The following is an 18914-nucleotide window of genomic DNA, read 5'->3' on the forward strand; positions in this document are numbered from 1 at the left end:
GCACCCTTTTTCCTCTACTGCATTGGTTCTCAACTCCAGTCCTCGGGACCCACTGCTCTGCATATTGTGTATGTCTCCCTTATTTAACACACCTGATTCAGATCATCAGCTCGTTAGGATAGACTCCATGAACTGAACTGAGTCTGTCAGATAAGAGAGACATACAAAATGTGCAGAGCAGTGGGTCCCGAGGACTGGAATTGAGAACCACTGCTCTACTGCATGTCCACAGTCCTGTTAGAACAGACCTGCAGGCCCATTTTTGGGTTGCTAACACATTTCTGAGCTAGTGTTTATATATGAAAAAAACACATTTGCTTTGTTATCAAGAAGAACTGTATCATAAATGAGTTTAAATAGTTTATTGAAAAGTTCAAACATACACAAGGACCTCTGAGGTATTGAGAAAGCTTGGCCTCACGGAACCAGGGTCATAATGCAACACCGGGAGCAAAAGGTACTGAACTCAAACCACCTGTTCCACCTTCATGGTGAGCTGCGATAGTCGTCTGTGCTGCAAATGAAAACAAAAGGCCAGCCATGCCAGCTCAGGAGCACCAGCGTTCATCTCCCCATTAACCTACCCAAAAACTGCTCAGTTCAAGGGCAGACTTCATGTACAACGATTACTCTGGATGACTGCCGAAGGAAAAGTAAACTGCTTAAGCTCGTCGTTGCATGCGTGGAAAGAAGAAAACGGTATAACAGTATTTAAATAATAGCAGGTATAACCTTTAATATAGAGTTAAGTAGTTGCATGAATCGCATTCAGACGACTAAGGAATATCAGATACAATACAAATGATGAAATCAGGGACAGTTTTGTCACAAACCCACCACCGTCTAACTGAGAAAAGAACAACAGGATGCCACAGATGCCCTCCGTCCCAGAGAGTACTGAATTACTGCGGCAGTGCTGGAGACAGATGAAGAACTTGATTTGTAGCTGAATGTCTATAAGAGAACAACTACAAACAGATACAAACAAGGGCATTTGGACCAGAAGGGGACAAAAAGAAACACCATGACATGATCGCTTTTGATGAGCCTTTGCACACATCCCATCCCATCCCATCCCATCCTGAATCCCACTGCTGGTTGCTGTTGGAGTTAGATTTAAGGCCAGATTTCTCTGATATTCCCTTGTCACTGATGTTAAGCAGGAGTAGGTTTAGGCCTCCAGCTCCAAGCCCAAGCCCAGCTTGTGGCCACCGGAATTGATGCTCTTTCCATCAACCAGGGCCGACAGGGTCAACTTGATTCCTGAAAAACCACCACAGATTTAATCACTGGAGCTTTTACAGCAGGGTTCCTGATCTGCAGAGTTTAGTTCCAGCCCTAATCGAACACACCTGGACAAGCCAATCACAGTTTTCAGAGTTACTAGGAAATCGATTTGATCAGGGTTAGAGCTAAACTCTGCAGGATTTGAGGAACCCTGTTTTACAGCATCCTAACTACATAAATGTAGAAGTCTACATAAAAACTAAATTATTAAAAGAGTGATGTTTCATATATTTCCAAAACAGCTTGTGTTATCAATCTCCAAAACTAAGGTCAAGCATATTTTGTGAACACATTCCAACCATAAACTATTGGGAGGAATAAAAAAACAAAACAATGCCTTTAACAGAAATTCTTGTGTGAACAATAAAAGAGGAAATGCAAGACTGTACCTGGTCTCAGAGTCTGAGTATAACCAACACCGACCAGGCTGGTGTTATTCACTTTAGCCTGTTGAAATGAGAGAAAACGTTGACTCGTTTCTGAGGACAGTGTGAACATGCAAAGCCAAATGTAACATTCAAATCACAAATATATTCAGGAGGAACCTTAGTTCTAGTCTCTTAAACAAAAGCTGTACTTTTAGTAGCGCCTCATGAATTGTACTTCGGTTCACAGAGTTTTCCTCTGATCCTCAATAGCACGGGCACAGATCTTTGGCAATGGGTCGATGCCAAATTCTGTGTAAGAAATCGATATAAAAGCTGTACTAAAATATGTCTGCTCTGATGGCCAAAGGAAATCATAGGTGGCTCTGGGGCTTTCTTTTTTTGCATCACAGCGGCATTAAACTTTGTCATGGTCAATCAGCACACATCACATGCTGTGAATGAGAACTATTGCTCAACAATTGAGTGTGGGATACATTGAATCCTCTTACTGTAAACACCCATTTTTCCTCTAAATATAGAGGCCATGACGAAAAACACTGCTTGTTTGTTTTGTTAGATGCTATAAAATAAAGCTCTGCCTTTTTGGCCTTGGCTGTGAAATTTATCCAAAGGTTCCTGTATGCATTTATTTGCAGTGCAAATGCACATTTTCATGGCATAAAGGACAGTGAAGATTAATAATAATCCATTAATAATGAAAAATAATAATTTGGAGAAACCAACTGAATGCATTAGTAAATCAATGTTTCCTACAACCTTTTCTATTTATGGAGAAAAGTGCGTTTAGGATACATTTACACAACAACGATGTACTAAAAATGGAAAAGGTTTTCCTTTGCATTTTTCACAAACAGACAACAACATTGTCAAAACGATCCCCGTTCACACGGATATGTGAAAACGACAAAAAATGCTGTATTCTGCTGCCAGGCCAGTAGCTGGCGATGTGACTTTGTAAAGAAACAACATGCCTATCGACATATTTTTGTTTTCAGGCCCCCAAACGCTGTTGTCGTGTAAATGAACAGCAAAAATGCATAAAACATATTCCATTTTAAGTTGAAAATGGTGTAGTGTAAACGGCCCCTTAGAAATGTTTTATGGGTTCAGATGCAGAAACAAACAGGAGCCCTAACTTGTGATTTCTGTAAAAGCTATAAGAGTTTACTCACACAGATGGAGGCGTCTTTGTCCAGCTGATACTTGGCAGCAATGCCGAAGCGAGTGCTGTTGTTTCCTGCTGTCCAGGCCAGATTCACCGCTGTCTCCAGTTTATCACTCACTTTCTGGTAGATGGAGCCACCAAACTCTGACCCATCATTACTGGAGCAATAGACAAAATTAATGCAGTTTAGTTTAACCAACGGCCAAAAGTTACACACTGCACCTTTAAATTGCAATAAATTAATAATTATAAATGCACACTAACTCAGGATAATCCTACAAAGAGTTTTTCTTAACATTCAGATTTTATAGAGATTGCACTCACAAAGAACATTTACTAGACACAAAATATTTTAGAGATGAGAACAATCTAAAAATGTGTATCTTAACTCTAGAAGTTCCTATGACTTTAATAATATTAATTCTCAATATTTCATAATTATACATAATTAAAAAAAAAATCATTTCATATGTCCAGGTTGTCAATGGCCTGGCATATTTATAGAAACTCAATGCATCATTCCAGGGAAAACATAGTAAAATTCCTGACGTTTCAGCCAGCTCTGTGCACATAATGTCTCATAATATCAACACATACCTCCACTAAAATAAACCAGGTCCGAGTCACATGCACTTAGAATGATGTAGTGACGCTTCAGGACTTACACATTAGTATGCAGCTGGAAGTCTCCCGTTTTGTAGCCTACAGCAAAGTTGTTCTGGATCATCTTGGACTTGGCAGTGTCGAAGGACATCTGGTAACCAGCCAGCCATCCCTCATAGCCCACCACTGCAGCGCCGTGAATGGTCGGGCCGGCAAAGTCGAAGTCAACATCACAGCCCAGGTTGACGTACTCGCGCTTGTATGCAGTCTTGACTTTTCCGCTCTTTTTTCTGTTCATGAAGGAAAATAAATAATTTAGCATCCTCAATAGTGGAATTACATTTGTTTACAAGATGTTTTTAAACATATGGATTATTTGCCTTTTGACTAGCCATAAACCAAAATTCCGATCTGCAGAAATATAAACTGTTTAGATTGTTAATGTTCCCTCCCTTCAAACAAGTGATACATTTGTGTAACAAATAACATTAAATAATCAAGCAGTTTTCTTGGAAAGCATTTGGATAAAACCATACAAAAAATATAAATTTCCCTGCTTTACAAACCAAGTCAAGCAGCAAATAAATAAATTCTAGACCACCTATTTTAGTAATATTTATATACTATTACAGTATTTATATTTTGAATTTGCTTTTATGTTTATATTTCCATTTATTTTTCATTTTAACTTCTGTTTTATGCTTTTATCTTTTTGTTTTGTTTTTCTCTTTAGCTTTTTATTTTAGTATCTTAACGTATTTTAATTCAGTTAGCTGCCAAAGCAAAATTTCTTCTAATATTTATATTGTTATTTTCTTTCAGCTTAATTTCAATTAATGAAAACACTATTTCTCAGAATTTTCTACGTCATTTTTAAATCAGCTGATAGCTAGATGATTTTAATGTATAAAGTCAGTGTAGTTCATCACATTTTCTATGAATATGATCCACTAACATTGGACAACCAGAAAGAGTTACAACACTTTGTCTTAATTTTGCATTTTAACCGTTTTATTTTTTTTTAAACCTATCAAACTTTTGTGAATATTTAGCTTGAAAAGTGTGCTAACGTGATCTTGTTTAAAAATAAAAGCCACATGTTGTGATATTTTATTATTCATACCTGTTCATAATTATTAATTTCAAATACTATTTGGGACTGCCCCAAAAATCATTAATTTAGGCCAACAATGAAAAATAGTAATTTGCTTCCATTATGATCCAAAAAAACATCTGATTTCAAGACAACCCAAATGCAGATTCAGATACTGTAGTGAAGGACATAAAGTCATGCCTTGGTCATGCTATTTCATTCACTGCACCATTTATAAACAACTTAAAGCTTAAGTCACAGCTTATACTGATGCTAGCAAAAACCAGACCATTTTGCATTGTCTGCACAATAAAACAGAGCAAACAGCAGTGCTGGTGAAATACACTACCATTCAAAAAAGTGGTTTCATGTTTTTTTTTTGTATTCATTAAATTGATATGCATACAATTTGATTTAAAAAAAATACAGTAAAGACATTTATAATGTTACAAAATATTTCTACTACAAAGAAAACTGTTCTTTTGAACTTATATTCATCAAAGAATCCTGAAAAAACTATCAAGGTTTCCACAAAAAAAATTAAAAAATTAAAAGGTGCAGCAAGCAATTTCTGAGAAACAATTGATATTTGAAATCTACCCAAACAAACACACTTCCTTTCATTGCTTCGCCCCCAAAAATGCATGAACATGCAGTGAAAAAATGGATGTTCAAGCAAGAGTTGGTTAGTCGCCAGCAGCACTCCAGCCCCAGACAAACAATAGCATTTAAAACTGTCCTGTTACTATAGCTAACATAGCAACAAATCTGGGTTCTGTGAAACATAGCAAATGTTACACACAAATGGAGCAGAAATACACAACCTTAGCATCGGTTTTCAGGCCTTCCAGCTTAGGTCTCTCCAGTGCTGGATACTAGAAAACTGTTCTGATATTAACATGGATCCTAAAACTCGTACCTGATCAGAACCCTTCTATTTCCAGTGATGTTTACAACTGTAATAATATTTCCCAATTTAAAAAAAAAAATGTATTAATAATTTTACCAACCCCAAGCTTTTGAACAATGTATAACGGTGAACAAATCATCTAATCTTGCTCAGACACACACTGCTCTTCACTCCTCTGCTACCCGATACAAAGCCCCTATCGTGAGCTACATGAGCCTATACATCAGCGAAGGCCATGTCAGCACAACTGTCATCTGAGAGCACAGACCCTAATGACACCAGACAGGTGCCACTCTCAGGAACGATTCTGCAGGGCTGCGATGTCCAGCTTGAGTGAAAGTAACCTTGAGATATGCATCAATGCACAACAAAACAGCTAACTTTGTCACATGGCGGAACTTGAATTCCTCAATACAGTATTGAGTTATAGTCCACCGTGAGAGACAATATATCATCTCCCATGACTCAACTACACACGTGCACAGAGAAATCAGTGTTTCCATCCAAATCTGAAGCTTTGGAGCCAGTGGAGAAAAGGAATTATTTACCCTGTGTTTGGTGAGAAGGTTGTGTCAAAGGTCAGCTTCAGTCCCTTTGCAATCTGGAAAAAATGACAAACCAAATTATTATCCACACTAAAAGAAAAAAACATGATTGGTGACCATTCAATTAATAAAACCGCATTCAGACCTGGTCTTCAATGGTGATCTCTGTGCCAAGGGTGTTGTCAGTATTCCACTTCTCTGTGAAGGTCAGACCATACTCAGACCTCTTGTATTTGGTTTCCAGGCTGCCCACCACTTTGCTGGTGTCAGTGTTGGAGGAACCAGAGGTCTTAAATTCCTATAGAGACAGGAAAGAGAAATATTTCAGATCATATTCAGGGAGCAGGCGTTTTGTTTTATCACATAATTCATAGTGGTTTTGTGTTAAATATGTTGAATGCCAACATAAGGAATAGGCTACATGACGTATATGGAATTAACTAATGTGTTTTGAATTAAACACCCAGGAAGTGACAAAAGTAGTTATTACATATTTAATGAAAATAAAAGTCTCACCACTCCACTGTTTGATTTTGTCTTGACATCGAGCTTCACCATACCGAAACCTTTCAGAAAATAAACCAAAGGAAATGATTACAGAGAAAACTAATGGTAATTTTTCACATGAAGCAGTGGAGATTTAAAAACGTTACCATATCCTTTGTTGAAGATATCTTTGGCAGACTTGCCAAGATCAGCATATGTTGGGGGAACAGCCATTTTATCTGTAAAAACAAACATGTAGGAATAATTAGTGGGTCAGGAGAACATCATAACATTAATACACCTGTTCAGAATACAGCGGAAGCAGACCCAACACATTTAAATGGTAACAATTGAGCTGAGCCACTCAATCGTTTTAGGACGTTTTGGGTGGTCTACGGTATCTCTAGCTATCCATGGTTAATCGTAGTGAGACCGTGTCATATCAGTTTGATAAATGCCCCAGCCTGAATGCAGCTGCTCTGCTCAAGCTAATCTGAACTGACAGGAGGCCACACCTAACTGAGTCACCGAGTCAGGAAGTGACGCACTCACTGACCTACAAGTGTGCGTTATGTAAATGGAGGTGATTGTTGGAGACACCTTAAAAACAGCAAGCTTGGGCTTTAGTCTTTGGTATATGGACTGCATAAAACAAATGTTCAAATGCATGTTTTCTGTTGGCTGTGTATGATGAGGAACAACACACAGAAACTGTGCAGTGTAAAGGCTGTGCCTAAATCAGGAGTGTCCAATTTTGCTCCTGGATGGCCACTGTCCTGCACAGCTCCAATCCCAATTAAACACACCTGAATCAGCTAATCAAGGTCTTACTAAGCATACTGGAATCTTTCAGGCAGTCGTGTTGAGGAAAGTTGAAGCTAAATTCAGGACAGTGGCTCTTCAGGAGCAGGATTGGACACCACTGGTCGAAATGTTTGAATATATGCAAAGAGATCAATTCATTTCATCACGGAATTCCAATTAAGAGACCACTCAATGCAGTATGCAAATATATGTAAAAAAATAAAAATAAAAGATCAGAACTCAGTCAGCATGCAAAATTATGTAGACATTGATTACATGATTTTTTTCATTTCTACCCCTGTAAAGCTGTGCTCACATTAGAAATATGTAGGGATGCACCGAAATGAGAATTCTGGGCTGAAACCGAAACTTCTGGATGCACTTGGCTAGAAAACCGAAACCCAAAATACTTTAAAAAGTAAAAAAAAAAAAAATGTTTTAATTAATGTATTAAATTAATATTAAATATATTATTCTTCATTTAGCTCTATGCAACAGAATCAGATTTAACATTTTTCTCTTTTGACCAATTATCCATTATGTATCTTCCTACAAAGCCATATTTGACATAAAAAGGGGGAAAAGTAGTGGTTTGCTATTGCTGTGATGTCATGTGAGTGACAGGTTGTCCGGCCCTCGCGCCAGTAAACGCATCATCAGAGAAGAGATGTGCTGCAAGAGGGAGAGGTTAGTTTAAAGACCACAAGGTCACGTGAATTTACAAATAATAATAATAATGGTGTGCACAGATAAATCATTTATAATAAATATACAATATTCCATTAAAAAAAGAATTGTTCATTTTTAATTTCATGGCGTCAATTTCCCCTGACTGGCCAATCTGGTCTAATCTAGTCTCCCAGGCTTTAACACTTCCCTTTATCCGCATGGGAAAAAACATCTAACCAGAATGGTGGGGAATAGCAGTGCAATTATGCCTGGCAAGTACTGTAAATAATGCAGAGAAAACCAGATTAGGAAATAGACTCAAATTATATTTCCAAAAAGAGCTCAATATTTCTCATGTCATAATGTAATTCATCACTGTGAACTTTATCATACAAGTAATGTAGTAGGAATGCCTGATCCTGTAGACATGACAGGCGTTTCTATGCCTTTCGTTTCAGGAAGTAGTAAATTACAGCTGCAGATGAAATATTCTTCCAGCATAGAAACAATTCCATAATAGTCCTTCTAACGTAAAAACGGAAAGCCTAGGGGGGAAGACATGTACGTGCGGGAATCTTATCGATTAATAATAAATTCAGCGGGGTTTTGAGAACTGCTTTATTATAAAGGGCAAAGTAAGGGCAAGGCTATTTGCGGATCTCCTTCCCGATTTTAACTAGCCGCAGGAAACCCATATGTTGGTCAAACCAGACAAAGGTAACTTAGCACGAACTATGGTTAAATCTTAAGCAAAACATAGACACAATATCAGCAAAAAGGATCTGTTTGAGCCAGGTCAAGCGGCTCTAGTACTGTGACTGAGAATGAAGGCATGGCAGTCTGCGGAAGCTCACACACTGATCAATTAAAGCTACACTGTAGATGAGGCTGTAAAGCTGCTGACTCGAGCTCGTGTCACGCTATGGCAGATCTCAGGCTGTGTGCTGCTGCGTCTCTCTGGCGGTGTGACATTAGAACAGGCCGATAGTCCGAGCTCTGAGTGATTCGGCTAACGCGAGCTAATGCGCTAGCACTAAGTAGAAAGCAAGCAAATTAACAACTCCGAAGCTGATATGTCCGTAATATATGAACCATGCTTCTCACACTGACATACCTGTCAAAATGAGTGGAGTGGAGTTATTCAAGTACGCCTGCTGAAGTTATTCCCAACGCTGAGCCAATGTGGAAGGTCTGGCCAGTTGGAGGGCGAAATGAAGGAGACTGTAATGTAACACACCCGTGCCGATAGCCTCCTGCTTAAAGGACCCCAGGCTGTCCCATCGGTGCCTGACGGTAAATGTCAACAGCCAAGAACAGATGTGCCTTGCACTGTACACATTTTTTTTATTGCGCATTGCTTGTTTGAAATAAAATAAATAAATAAAATGACCATTAAACATTTGTTGTTGTTGTTATTATTCAGTAGAATAAAGTCCATGAGAATGTGTACTGAACATCACTTTTTTGATCACATAAGCGAACCAATATTATAAAAAAAATTAATAGGTTTTATTTTTATTTCAGTTTTAGCAATTCTAGTTCTTTAATACTTAAACTTATTTCAGTTAGGGTGGATGGGGTAAAACCTCAGTAGTGGGGTAAGATGGCATCTTTGAATCGTTTTTCATTTTGTTCTATTACAGCTAAATTAGGAAATGTTTCATCATCATCATCATAATGCACGTGCTAAACATCTAAATAGGCTACACATTTTAAAAGTAAATGCACGTTGTTCTTAAGGGGGGCATCTTCCCCCATGTTACCCTAATTGTTAACACAACATTTTGTTAAATGTAATAACACGTAGGCTTATATCTAAATAAATAAAATGTAATTTTATAATATCTAATATTTATACTTTGTTTCAGCTTTATTTTAATCAATTTACTTAATTAAATATTTTTAGTCAGTGATAGCAGCACTGCTTTCTGGCTTTCATTTCAATGAAGGTAAAAAACGAAAGTGTGCTTCGTTTGTGGAAATGATTGTTGAACTTGCGTTACAATGCTGATTCCTGAATCCTGAAGCTATAAACATTGCCATTTAGCTTAACATAATTAGCTATTTTAAATAGTTGACATGTTGCCATTTACTCTGCTAAAATCATAGGGTTTTCTTTGTGTTTCCAGAGAGTTTGAGTGTTTTTCATTTCACTTTCAATTAAGTTGCACGAGCACGAGCAATACATTCACTGGCCTATTGGGGCTGCTAAAGCATCTCCAAGGTGGTTCATGTAAAAATAAAAAATAAAAAAATAAAAAAGGCGGGGGTGCACTACTTTAAGCTAGTTTGTTCTCTATGTTGTGAAGTTTTACACGTTTTTGCTGCATCTAGTTATTAATAAAATGATACATAATACCTGAAAGCGCTAAAATGCTATTGTATTTTGTCGTAGGCCTATTAATCGGGTATTAATCATAGGTATTAATCAAAGACTGTAAAAAATAGGTATTAATGCGTAAATTGGGAATACTATTTTGAAAAGGGTTGTGTAATGAGTGGAGAATGGAAGTAGACGGATCATAATGTTCTGCTTTATAGGCAACTTCTAAATTTCTCTGGTTAAAGGTGCAATGTGTAAAAATTTTGAGTATCTATTAACAGAAATGCAATATGACATCCATAACTATGTGTTCAGTTGGGTATAAAGAACTTATTTAATAAACCTTAATGTTTTTATTACCTTAGAATGAGGCATTTATATCTATAGGCGCGGGAATCCCCTTCTATGAAGGTCGACATATTGTGACGTCATGTTTCTACCGTAGCCGACAGCGAACACACAGCGCTACAGAGCGCGTTTCGTCATTACCTTGAAAGAGAAGCAGCAGAAAGATAGAGGTGCACTGTGGTACAGAAACTTGGTTTACTCTGGCTATTCTCTTCCGTCTCAGACGACGATGTTTGTCCCGTTTTAGCCACCGTAGCTTCTTCGAAAGGGAGGGGTGAGCAGTGGGCTGAGCCCTTAGTGTAAACTTGCAACCAAACCGCTAGATGTCGCTAACAGTCACACACTGCACCTTTAATAAAAAAAGTAAACAAGACGGATCTTAATTTATCTAAAAATACTTTTATCTGAAATGATTTGCTTATACCACTCGTAGAATGAGATTTGGAATATTCACATTAAAAGTAGGCTACTTTGTGGATTCATAAAACAATATTTTTTATTAGTAGACACAGCACCTGAATTTTTCACCTCGCCTACCCAAAACAAAAAACAAAATTTAATTGTTGGCTTCAGAGTGATTTGTAAATTTTAGGTAGAGTTTTTTTGTGTACCCTTCACTCTCTTTAGCAGTATAATAAACTGCTTTAGCAGTATAATAAACAGGAATAATAAACCTCGTAATTGAAGAAAAGTTTTGGTTAAAATGCTATTCCTCACTGGTAAATTACCTATTAAATTGGTTAAGCATTGCACATTAAAGTTTTAAAGTTTAGAAGGCCACATGCATTTATTATATAATTAAATAAAATCACAATAAAGGGCCTTACAACATTTTGAGCTGCAAATGATAACTGCCCTAATTTAAAATATGACATGCAATTCACCTAAATCTAAGTATTTTAACATTAATCCACACAACAGATGGATTTCAATTGGAATTTGGCTGTCTCTTTTGACACCAACTAAACCATTTGATTCCGTATGGACTGTGCTGTAAAACAACACTTTATGTTTGAAAAGACAGCATGAGTGCTTGATCCCCGATGACTGCCAGATTTATCACTGTAACTGTGTTTTTGTAAACCTTCATTTGAAAGGTGGTCCTTCATGCTCAACATAGAGTTAAACAATAAATGACCTTTAATTTATTTGCTATAGTGCAGCTTTGCATTAGTTATGCTAATGTAGAAGAGGCAGATTGGACTCATTAAAGCATTGAGCATCCTGTTCATACCAGTAATTAACAGTACTTAGTGCTGCTATAGGCAGGCTCATTTTGAATTGCAGATGATTCTGTGAAGACACTGAGGACAGCAGAAAGGACACACATCCCTGCTATGACCTTGAGAGCTGCCGTTTCTACTGTGTCCTCTTGAGCTGAGGTCAAACGCATCAATTCGAGAAGTGCAACGCATGACAGCATATGCTTCTGAGGAAGGCATCCCCCACATTTTTTTTTAAAATCTACATGAAGATAGATAAAAAAATATTAATGGTACATCTTCGTTAGGCTCTAAACGGGTTATTGCCTTCATATCTTGTAACACGTTTATGTTCAATCAAATGTGTTTTAAAGCCAATGTCCTGATAATATATTTTGTGTTCTAGTGGTTATTCCCATTTTGGCCAGTCTTTCTCAAAAAAGAGATCTTAAAGTCACCATTAAATCAAAATGGATTTTTTAAAATGATATATCCATGCATTCTTTTTTTTTTAAATTCATGTGCCCTCAAAATCTTTAATCAAAATAAGTTCCCCTCATTCATGCAATGACATCTCTTCTCTGATGATGTGTGACTCTGCGTGAGGGCGGTGTATCTACAATACAAATAGGTGCAAATTTGTTATGCAATTCAAATATAGGCGTAAATATTTTAATTTGAGTGTATAATAATGATATTAGAGTCCAGATGCTTTTAGATTAATGCTGGAGAGGTTGGATGTAAGGTCAGTTTTCAGTGGCAATTTTATGAATTGAATTTTATTCTCTTCATGCGCTTTTGAAAATGTTGAAGGACCATTTGAAAGTTTTACGGTAAGGCACATTATGTTTATATAGATATCTCACACCAAACTTTATTTGAAAATGTCTTAGTCACTGTGTATGTGACTTAAATTGACAGTTTTCGGTGTCCTGCCAAAAGGGGAGCTAAAGACAAACACATGGAGCTAGGATTATATATGTAAGCTGATTGAACTCCATGACCTTATGACCTCTGGGCTTATATCCACTCAATAATTTCGGTTTCTTTCTTTATATGACTCATGCACAGTGAATGATAATTTAATGCTTCATATTCAATTTCTTAAATTGCTGGCAAAAAAAAGGACTTTGGCCCTGTTATGACAATTAACTTAAATTAGCATATGTCAATGTAATTATAAAATTAGGTAAGAACTTGAGATCTCACAGCAGAGAAAACAAAACGCACGAGTCAGTGACAAATAAACTGTGTAGTTTGACACTGGCTAATTTAAGATTTCTTTTATTGCTCCACTCAGTCTCCCTTAAAAACACTGCAAATGTAGTCCCTCATATCTCAGCGAAGGAACTAAAATCATCCGAATAAAGATGATAATACTGAGGAGAAAAAAAGAGAAACATCCATGTAAAATACAAAACTATACATGTAAATCATTTAAAGCCTTTACAGTTTCACAAAACCAGTATTTATCCACTGAGAAAGCCACAAAGTGAAATTGATCAAATCCACTGATGTTATCTATTTGACACAGTGTTTATAAAAGGCCTTGACGACACGTATAAATGAGAATTTCATTGAATTTTCCTATGGGAAATAATTTTCAACATATCCAGGCAGTTTTCAGACCTTTAATCACTGTTATTACAGTCATTTAAAAAACAAAACAAAAAAAACAAAAAACATCTTATACAACACAAGGCTGGTGAAAAATTCTACATTTCCTTTATTTGGTTTTTATTTTATTTTTTTATCCTTAAAAATGCTTAGAGAAACTATTTACTACTAGAGAAAAATTACAAGGAGATGCAAGAAACAGTCATGTTTTTCATGTTCAAGCCAATTCAGTAGTAATGCACTGCAGTTTGATGCACTTAACACTTCTATGAAGAACCATGAAACAAAACGAAAAATGACTGCGCCTTAAAACAAGTCCATCAAAATATGATGCAGTGCAGTGCTAAAAAGACCTAGTAACACCTAGCTAGTAAAAGGAGCCAGCTCCCATTGTTTTACAAATATGCTATCAAAGAATCAAAACTTGTTTTCACTGAATCTTGAGAAAATGTCAAATATCTCTGCAGCCATGGGGATTTAATTCGAGATGGTAAGGATTTATATGAGGCCTGGCAAACCATTGAAGTGCCGAGCCCAACGACAGTAGTTTTATTCCATGTATTTTCACATATCTCCAACAAAATGAGAGCTGACAGAGTTGGATTAATTCATTGTTGTAGTGCATACATTGTGACATTATGCTTGGTCGCACACATACAGACCCGACTTAAGAAGACAAGCTTCACAAAAAGATAGACTTGATAAGGAATGCAAAAGCTATGCAATGAGCACTGTGAACATTGAGCATATTTTATTGGTCAAACGGCACAAAGCCAGTCAGAACAGGTAAAAAAAAAAACGATGTGCATTGTCTGTGCAGTAGCTCTAGATGGCAGAAGTATCCTATACCTTCTGAACATATCAGATCATGAAATTATTCATTCCCAATAGAGTTTATAAGAAGCATAGCCCATGTACATGATCACTGCCAGGGACGTCAATCAAAGTCGTGTGTTCAGGTCGTTAAAAAAATGTTATATGTTATATTATGTTAGAATGAAGGCCAAAACTAACATGGCTATTTTCCAACATTTAAAGCCATTGAAAAGCTATACAATATTCAGAATAAATATAACCTGAAATTACATCTATGGGAAATTTGCTATGATTGTTTTTAAAACCAAAACAAGCAGAAGGTTTTAATAGTCCTGCTAAGTAGTTCATGTCGTCATTGCTAAAACACCATTTCTGTTATTCAAGTTATAGTTAAAAATAAACTCAGAAGAGGTGCAGGAATGCCAGAAGCGGACAGATCTTTGTTAATCCTTTTGGTGAAAGAAAAGAGAAATTAAATAATCGGAAAACTTGGATTTATTTAACTTGTAACACTTTAAGGCCTGATTTACTAAAGTCTTTCACTAATGTACTCGTCTTCAGCAAATGCAAAAAACAGCAGCATAGCCAGTGACTAGTCACCGTATGGTATCATTTTTGCACATGCTAAGAACCGTAGCATCACACTTTAGTAAATCTAGCCCTTGATCGGATAAATATTGTAATTAGATGATCCAGATTATTTAGTTATCAGCTGATATAAAATAAAGCCTATGTCACAATGTACATTTCACAAAGACTAAATTCAGAATGTTGAAACAGTTTTCTAAAGAAGATACATAACAGTACATAAATGTTCCCTCAGATTCCTTTTTTTGTTCCATCCGAGGGGGTCTGTGGAGATACAAATGCACCTATAAAATGTGAGATGTCGCCCACAAAACTTCAAGTTTGTTTTAATGTCTTATCCAGGTAGAAAGTAACTGAATATATTATTAAAACAGGGGTCTTTAGGACAGGGAAATAAAAAGTGCTTATATGCATCGACTCCATCAGAACCAGCGGAGACACGTCCACACACACACAGCTCGAACGGTGGATTTCACCTCTTGTACGACAGCAGTACAATGGCAGTGGTTGGAATGATCCGAGATCTAGCGCACACTGATTCATTATGGTTAGCCAACAACTTACAGGAACAGATCGGACAAACGTACGAAGAGAAAATAACATCTAAACGACAAAACAAGTCCAGTCTCAGTCCTCTTGCCCAGTGCTGTGTGGCATCCACGTGTCCCGGGGCATGCGACGCCCCAGCCGGTCCTCTAGGGAGGTTGGGGAGGGTATATGTGGGCCAAGAGCGATCACACGTGCAGGATCTCCATACTGTAGTCCTCTGTCTCTGTGTACTGGGAAGAGTTTGTGTCCGACTGCGCCGGCCCGAGCGCCTCTTTATTCTCCAAGTTGGGCTCCAGAAGAGAGGGCTTATCAAAAACATTCTTTTTACAGGTCTCTGGGCGGTTCTGCACATATATTACTCTGTTGTAGGCCTTGAGTCTCTTCCACAACTGAATGTAGACCTTGCATTGCACATACATGAACACCAGTCCGCCAGTGAAGCCAATGGCCACCACCACCAGCTTGGTCCAAAAAGGCCATTCCAATAGTCCTGTACGATAAACGAAAGGGAGAAACAATCAAAGTAAATCGCTGTAAGTATGTCGCACACATTACAATGCTTATTTTCCATTGTGACATGAATATCCGTTTACATTACGAGGATCAAACATATGGGTCAATGACAAATAAGAGGGTCCATGATAACTAAGAACATTTCTTTTATTTCAATTCTTAGAAATGTGCACTTTATGTGCTTATGTTGATTTCATGTTATTTTTAAAAAGCTTATAATGTTTTAATTATTAAAAGACATTTGGTGTATCTGTCAAGTAAAAATTAAAAATGTATATAATTCTATGCATAAATACAAATAAAATAAAAATTAACACATAAAAATAAATACGTTTAAAATAAATGCAGAGAAAAGTAATACAAAAACAAATTCAGGAATACATTTAATTACATTTTATTTTTAGTATCTATCCATCTGGATTTATCCATCAATCCATCGAATACATCTGAATGTTTACATCTTAAACCTTGTTTTTCTAATGTTTTCAATAAATATTAAAGTATATATTTACAAATATTATGAATTAATCATAAATATCATTCAGTTTTTTGTCGTTAAGAGCCACACCAGATTTTTTTAAAACCTTGCCTTGTCATAAAAAAATCATATTATCGGATATTTTAAGGAACTTTCTTGCCTCGACGCATTCCTCTACAATATAATTTCCTGTTTTATGTTTTTTTTCTGCATGTTAATTACACCACATTCATTTTGTTGTGTCACACCAGATGACTTTGATTTGGTTGACAAAAGGTTTTTTTAAATATTAATAAGCAGTTTTGTTGAAACTTTTTTCTTTCCTATAAATAAAGTTATTTTGTCAAACTACCTTTATTTTACTTTAATGTTTCTTTTCAAGACTTTAATTCTTTTAATGAGGCTATTACTTCAATATTTCAGGACGTTCCTTTTTCAAATTTCCCCCCAAAAATGTTAACATTTAACATTCAACATTTTTAAATGTTTTTTTAAAAAGTCCACATCATAGAAGAGGTGTATTCAGGTGGTTGTATGTATAAATTGCATTTTTAATGTATTTCTGAATAAATTAAAAAACCTGTCCTGGACAAAAAAACAAAAAAAAAGAAACAAAGAAAAAAAGATCCTCATGTCATTGACCCATATGCAGCAATCCTAACGCAAGATTGCAGTAATACATTACCCTACAGCAATATTGTATAAACTCTATGTGCATATGAAGTGATTCTGGATTACAACACAAGATCTAAAATATGCGTCAAGCACAACACTGGGGCAAACACAGGAGCAGGGATGCAAAGACAGGCGGCTGGGAGTCATGATATCCCACCCAAGCTTCTAAAGAGCCAGAAATGGACACAGGGCTATGATTCAGAATGCAAATACAGCATTTTCACCCTTGACCACTTTACCAAAATCATTAGAAATGTCTGAGAAAGTGAGACGAGGAGCAAAGACATTTCAGGTGTTTCTCAGTCCACCTTCAGTGGAAATAAATTCCGCCAACCTTTGAGTTGTTTACAGTTGCTTTCCTCTCTGGAATTAAGCGTTTCATTTAAAATGTCAGGAAAGATCAAGTGTGAGGGAATTGCCATGTGCTACAGTACATCACTAAATGCTACGGTCTGTTCAAGCACAAGGCCTTGGACAAGGAATACTGTACTGCTTTCGGAGGCTCCGTAAGTCAGGCCGGGGTGCAGCTTTAGTCCACCTGACATGATTATCAAAGGCAAAGGGGGAAAAAGATGAGGTTAGTGCCGCCATTACGGGACAGTCTTTAGCATTTCTGCCAACCTGCTCGCTTTTCTACTGATATAGAAGTGGCCTTTTCAAAATCAACATCTTGTGTATTAAAAAACCTAATTATATAGAAAGGACCAGTTTGATTGGTCCATCACATTCATTACACTGACAACTACACATTTGCCTGAGCAATATCAGAGGAGAGTAGATCGATAGAGATTTATGTCAGTTTCGAATTCGATAAAAATACGCCACAGTCCATCCAAATGCAGCGCTCGCCTCTTTATTCGACGCATTACCTCCAAAGTCATGCGCAATTGCTTTCTCTAATTTCTCTGTGCCTGAATATTATCCAGAAAATAGATTTAAGAAAAAAAAGAGGTCAGGCTGTGATAAGTGGTCATGAAGCCTGAAATTGCCTTTGTCCAGCATATTCGCAACTGACAGTTTGAGGCAGCCGTGCACACTGCGTTCGGAGCGCGTTCTCGCTGTGAAGCATTATTGCCTTCATTCAGGCTGCGACTAGCATTCGTGCTAGAGATGGCTGATGTAGCTGGGGGAGGGAGAGAGGAACCTTCAAAGAAATAATTACAGTTAGAGGAAAGGGTTAGGAGGAAAGAATGGTAAATGTAAAAGCGTTTACCTGGTATTCTCCCCGCTGCATGGTTAAAAAGAGTTTGTTACTATTTCACTATTGGCAAAAGGTGAAGCCACTGATAGAGGGTGGAGGGTCAGGGGTGGAGGCGGGTGGGAATCATATCTTAAGATAACTGGTGGTTTCGAATGGTAAAAGAGATGAGGAATGAAATGTGGAAACATTCAGGTGTGCGCATGCGCTGCCTCTTGACTCTGCTCAAGCCTTACCATGCATGATGAAGAAAAGTCAATGGTGTAACCATGGTAACAGTGATCAAAGATCCCCTTGAAGCTACAGTTCTTGTACAATGAGGCGCGTGTGAATGGGCTCTTAATGTTGGGAGCAAATCAGTAAAGTGCCCGCTGGCAGACACCCATCATCGTACGGGTCGAGGTCAGAGTCAAAACTCACCCTGAGTGCGGTAAAAGGATTAGTCAATCATACACTTGCATCCCAGCTCAAATTCAATATGGAAATAAAATCAATTGCAGTCATATTCTCCGAAGACATCCGGTCCCTGCGCTCCACAGCTCCCTAATGGTATCGATTCAGTGGAGTTTGAGAGATGACGTGGGAGTAAATCTACTCTATTATTAGTGTACTAGTCTCCCATGTAGCTTAAGGCCAGTTCGCATCAAGAATTATAA

The 18914-nt window shown here is 37.2% G+C and overlaps 2 protein-coding genes across 9 annotated transcripts in view; both read right to left on the reverse strand.

Annotated features, from left to right (window-relative positions):
- Positions 1-347: 347 nt before the first annotated feature.
- Positions 348-9228, reverse strand: vdac2 (voltage-dependent anion channel 2). Its single transcript, XM_077197158.1, has 9 exons — positions 9066-9228; positions 6646-6717; positions 6509-6558; positions 6138-6290; positions 5996-6048; positions 3507-3734; positions 2849-2999; positions 1677-1734; positions 348-1263 (listed from the first exon to the last, which is right to left on the reverse strand). Exons 2-9 carry the CDS (start codon positions 6710-6712, stop codon positions 1172-1174), a joined length of 852 nt encoding a protein of 283 aa, XP_077053273.1. The 5' UTR covers positions 6713-6717; positions 9066-9228; the 3' UTR covers positions 348-1171.
- Positions 9229-13092: 3864 nt separating this feature from the next.
- marchf8 (membrane-associated ring finger (C3HC4) 8) overlaps positions 13093-18914 on the reverse strand; it is a 111843-nt gene continuing 106021 nt past the window's right edge. For 5 of the 8 annotated variants that reach the window (XM_077197148.1, XM_077197150.1, XM_077197151.1 and 2 more), the window contains 3 exons: positions 18274-18288; positions 17551-17598; positions 13093-15884 (listed from right to left, as the gene is read on the reverse strand). In XM_077197148.1, coding sequence (XP_077053263.1) covers positions 15580-15884; positions 17551-17598; positions 18274-18288 — 368 coding nt within the window. In that variant the 3' untranslated portion in view covers positions 13093-15579. The remainder of the gene's footprint in view (positions 15885-17550; positions 17599-18273; positions 18289-18914) is intronic. The other 3 variants (XM_077197155.1, XM_077197156.1, XM_077197154.1) reach the window with 1 other exon arrangement.

This window comes from Siphateles boraxobius, unplaced genomic scaffold (assembly GCF_051911475.1).
Source record: "Siphateles boraxobius isolate OS27281-9 unplaced genomic scaffold, OSU_SipBor_1 37, whole genome shotgun sequence".
Taxonomy (NCBI): Eukaryota; Metazoa; Chordata; class Actinopteri; order Cypriniformes; family Leuciscidae; genus Siphateles; species Siphateles boraxobius.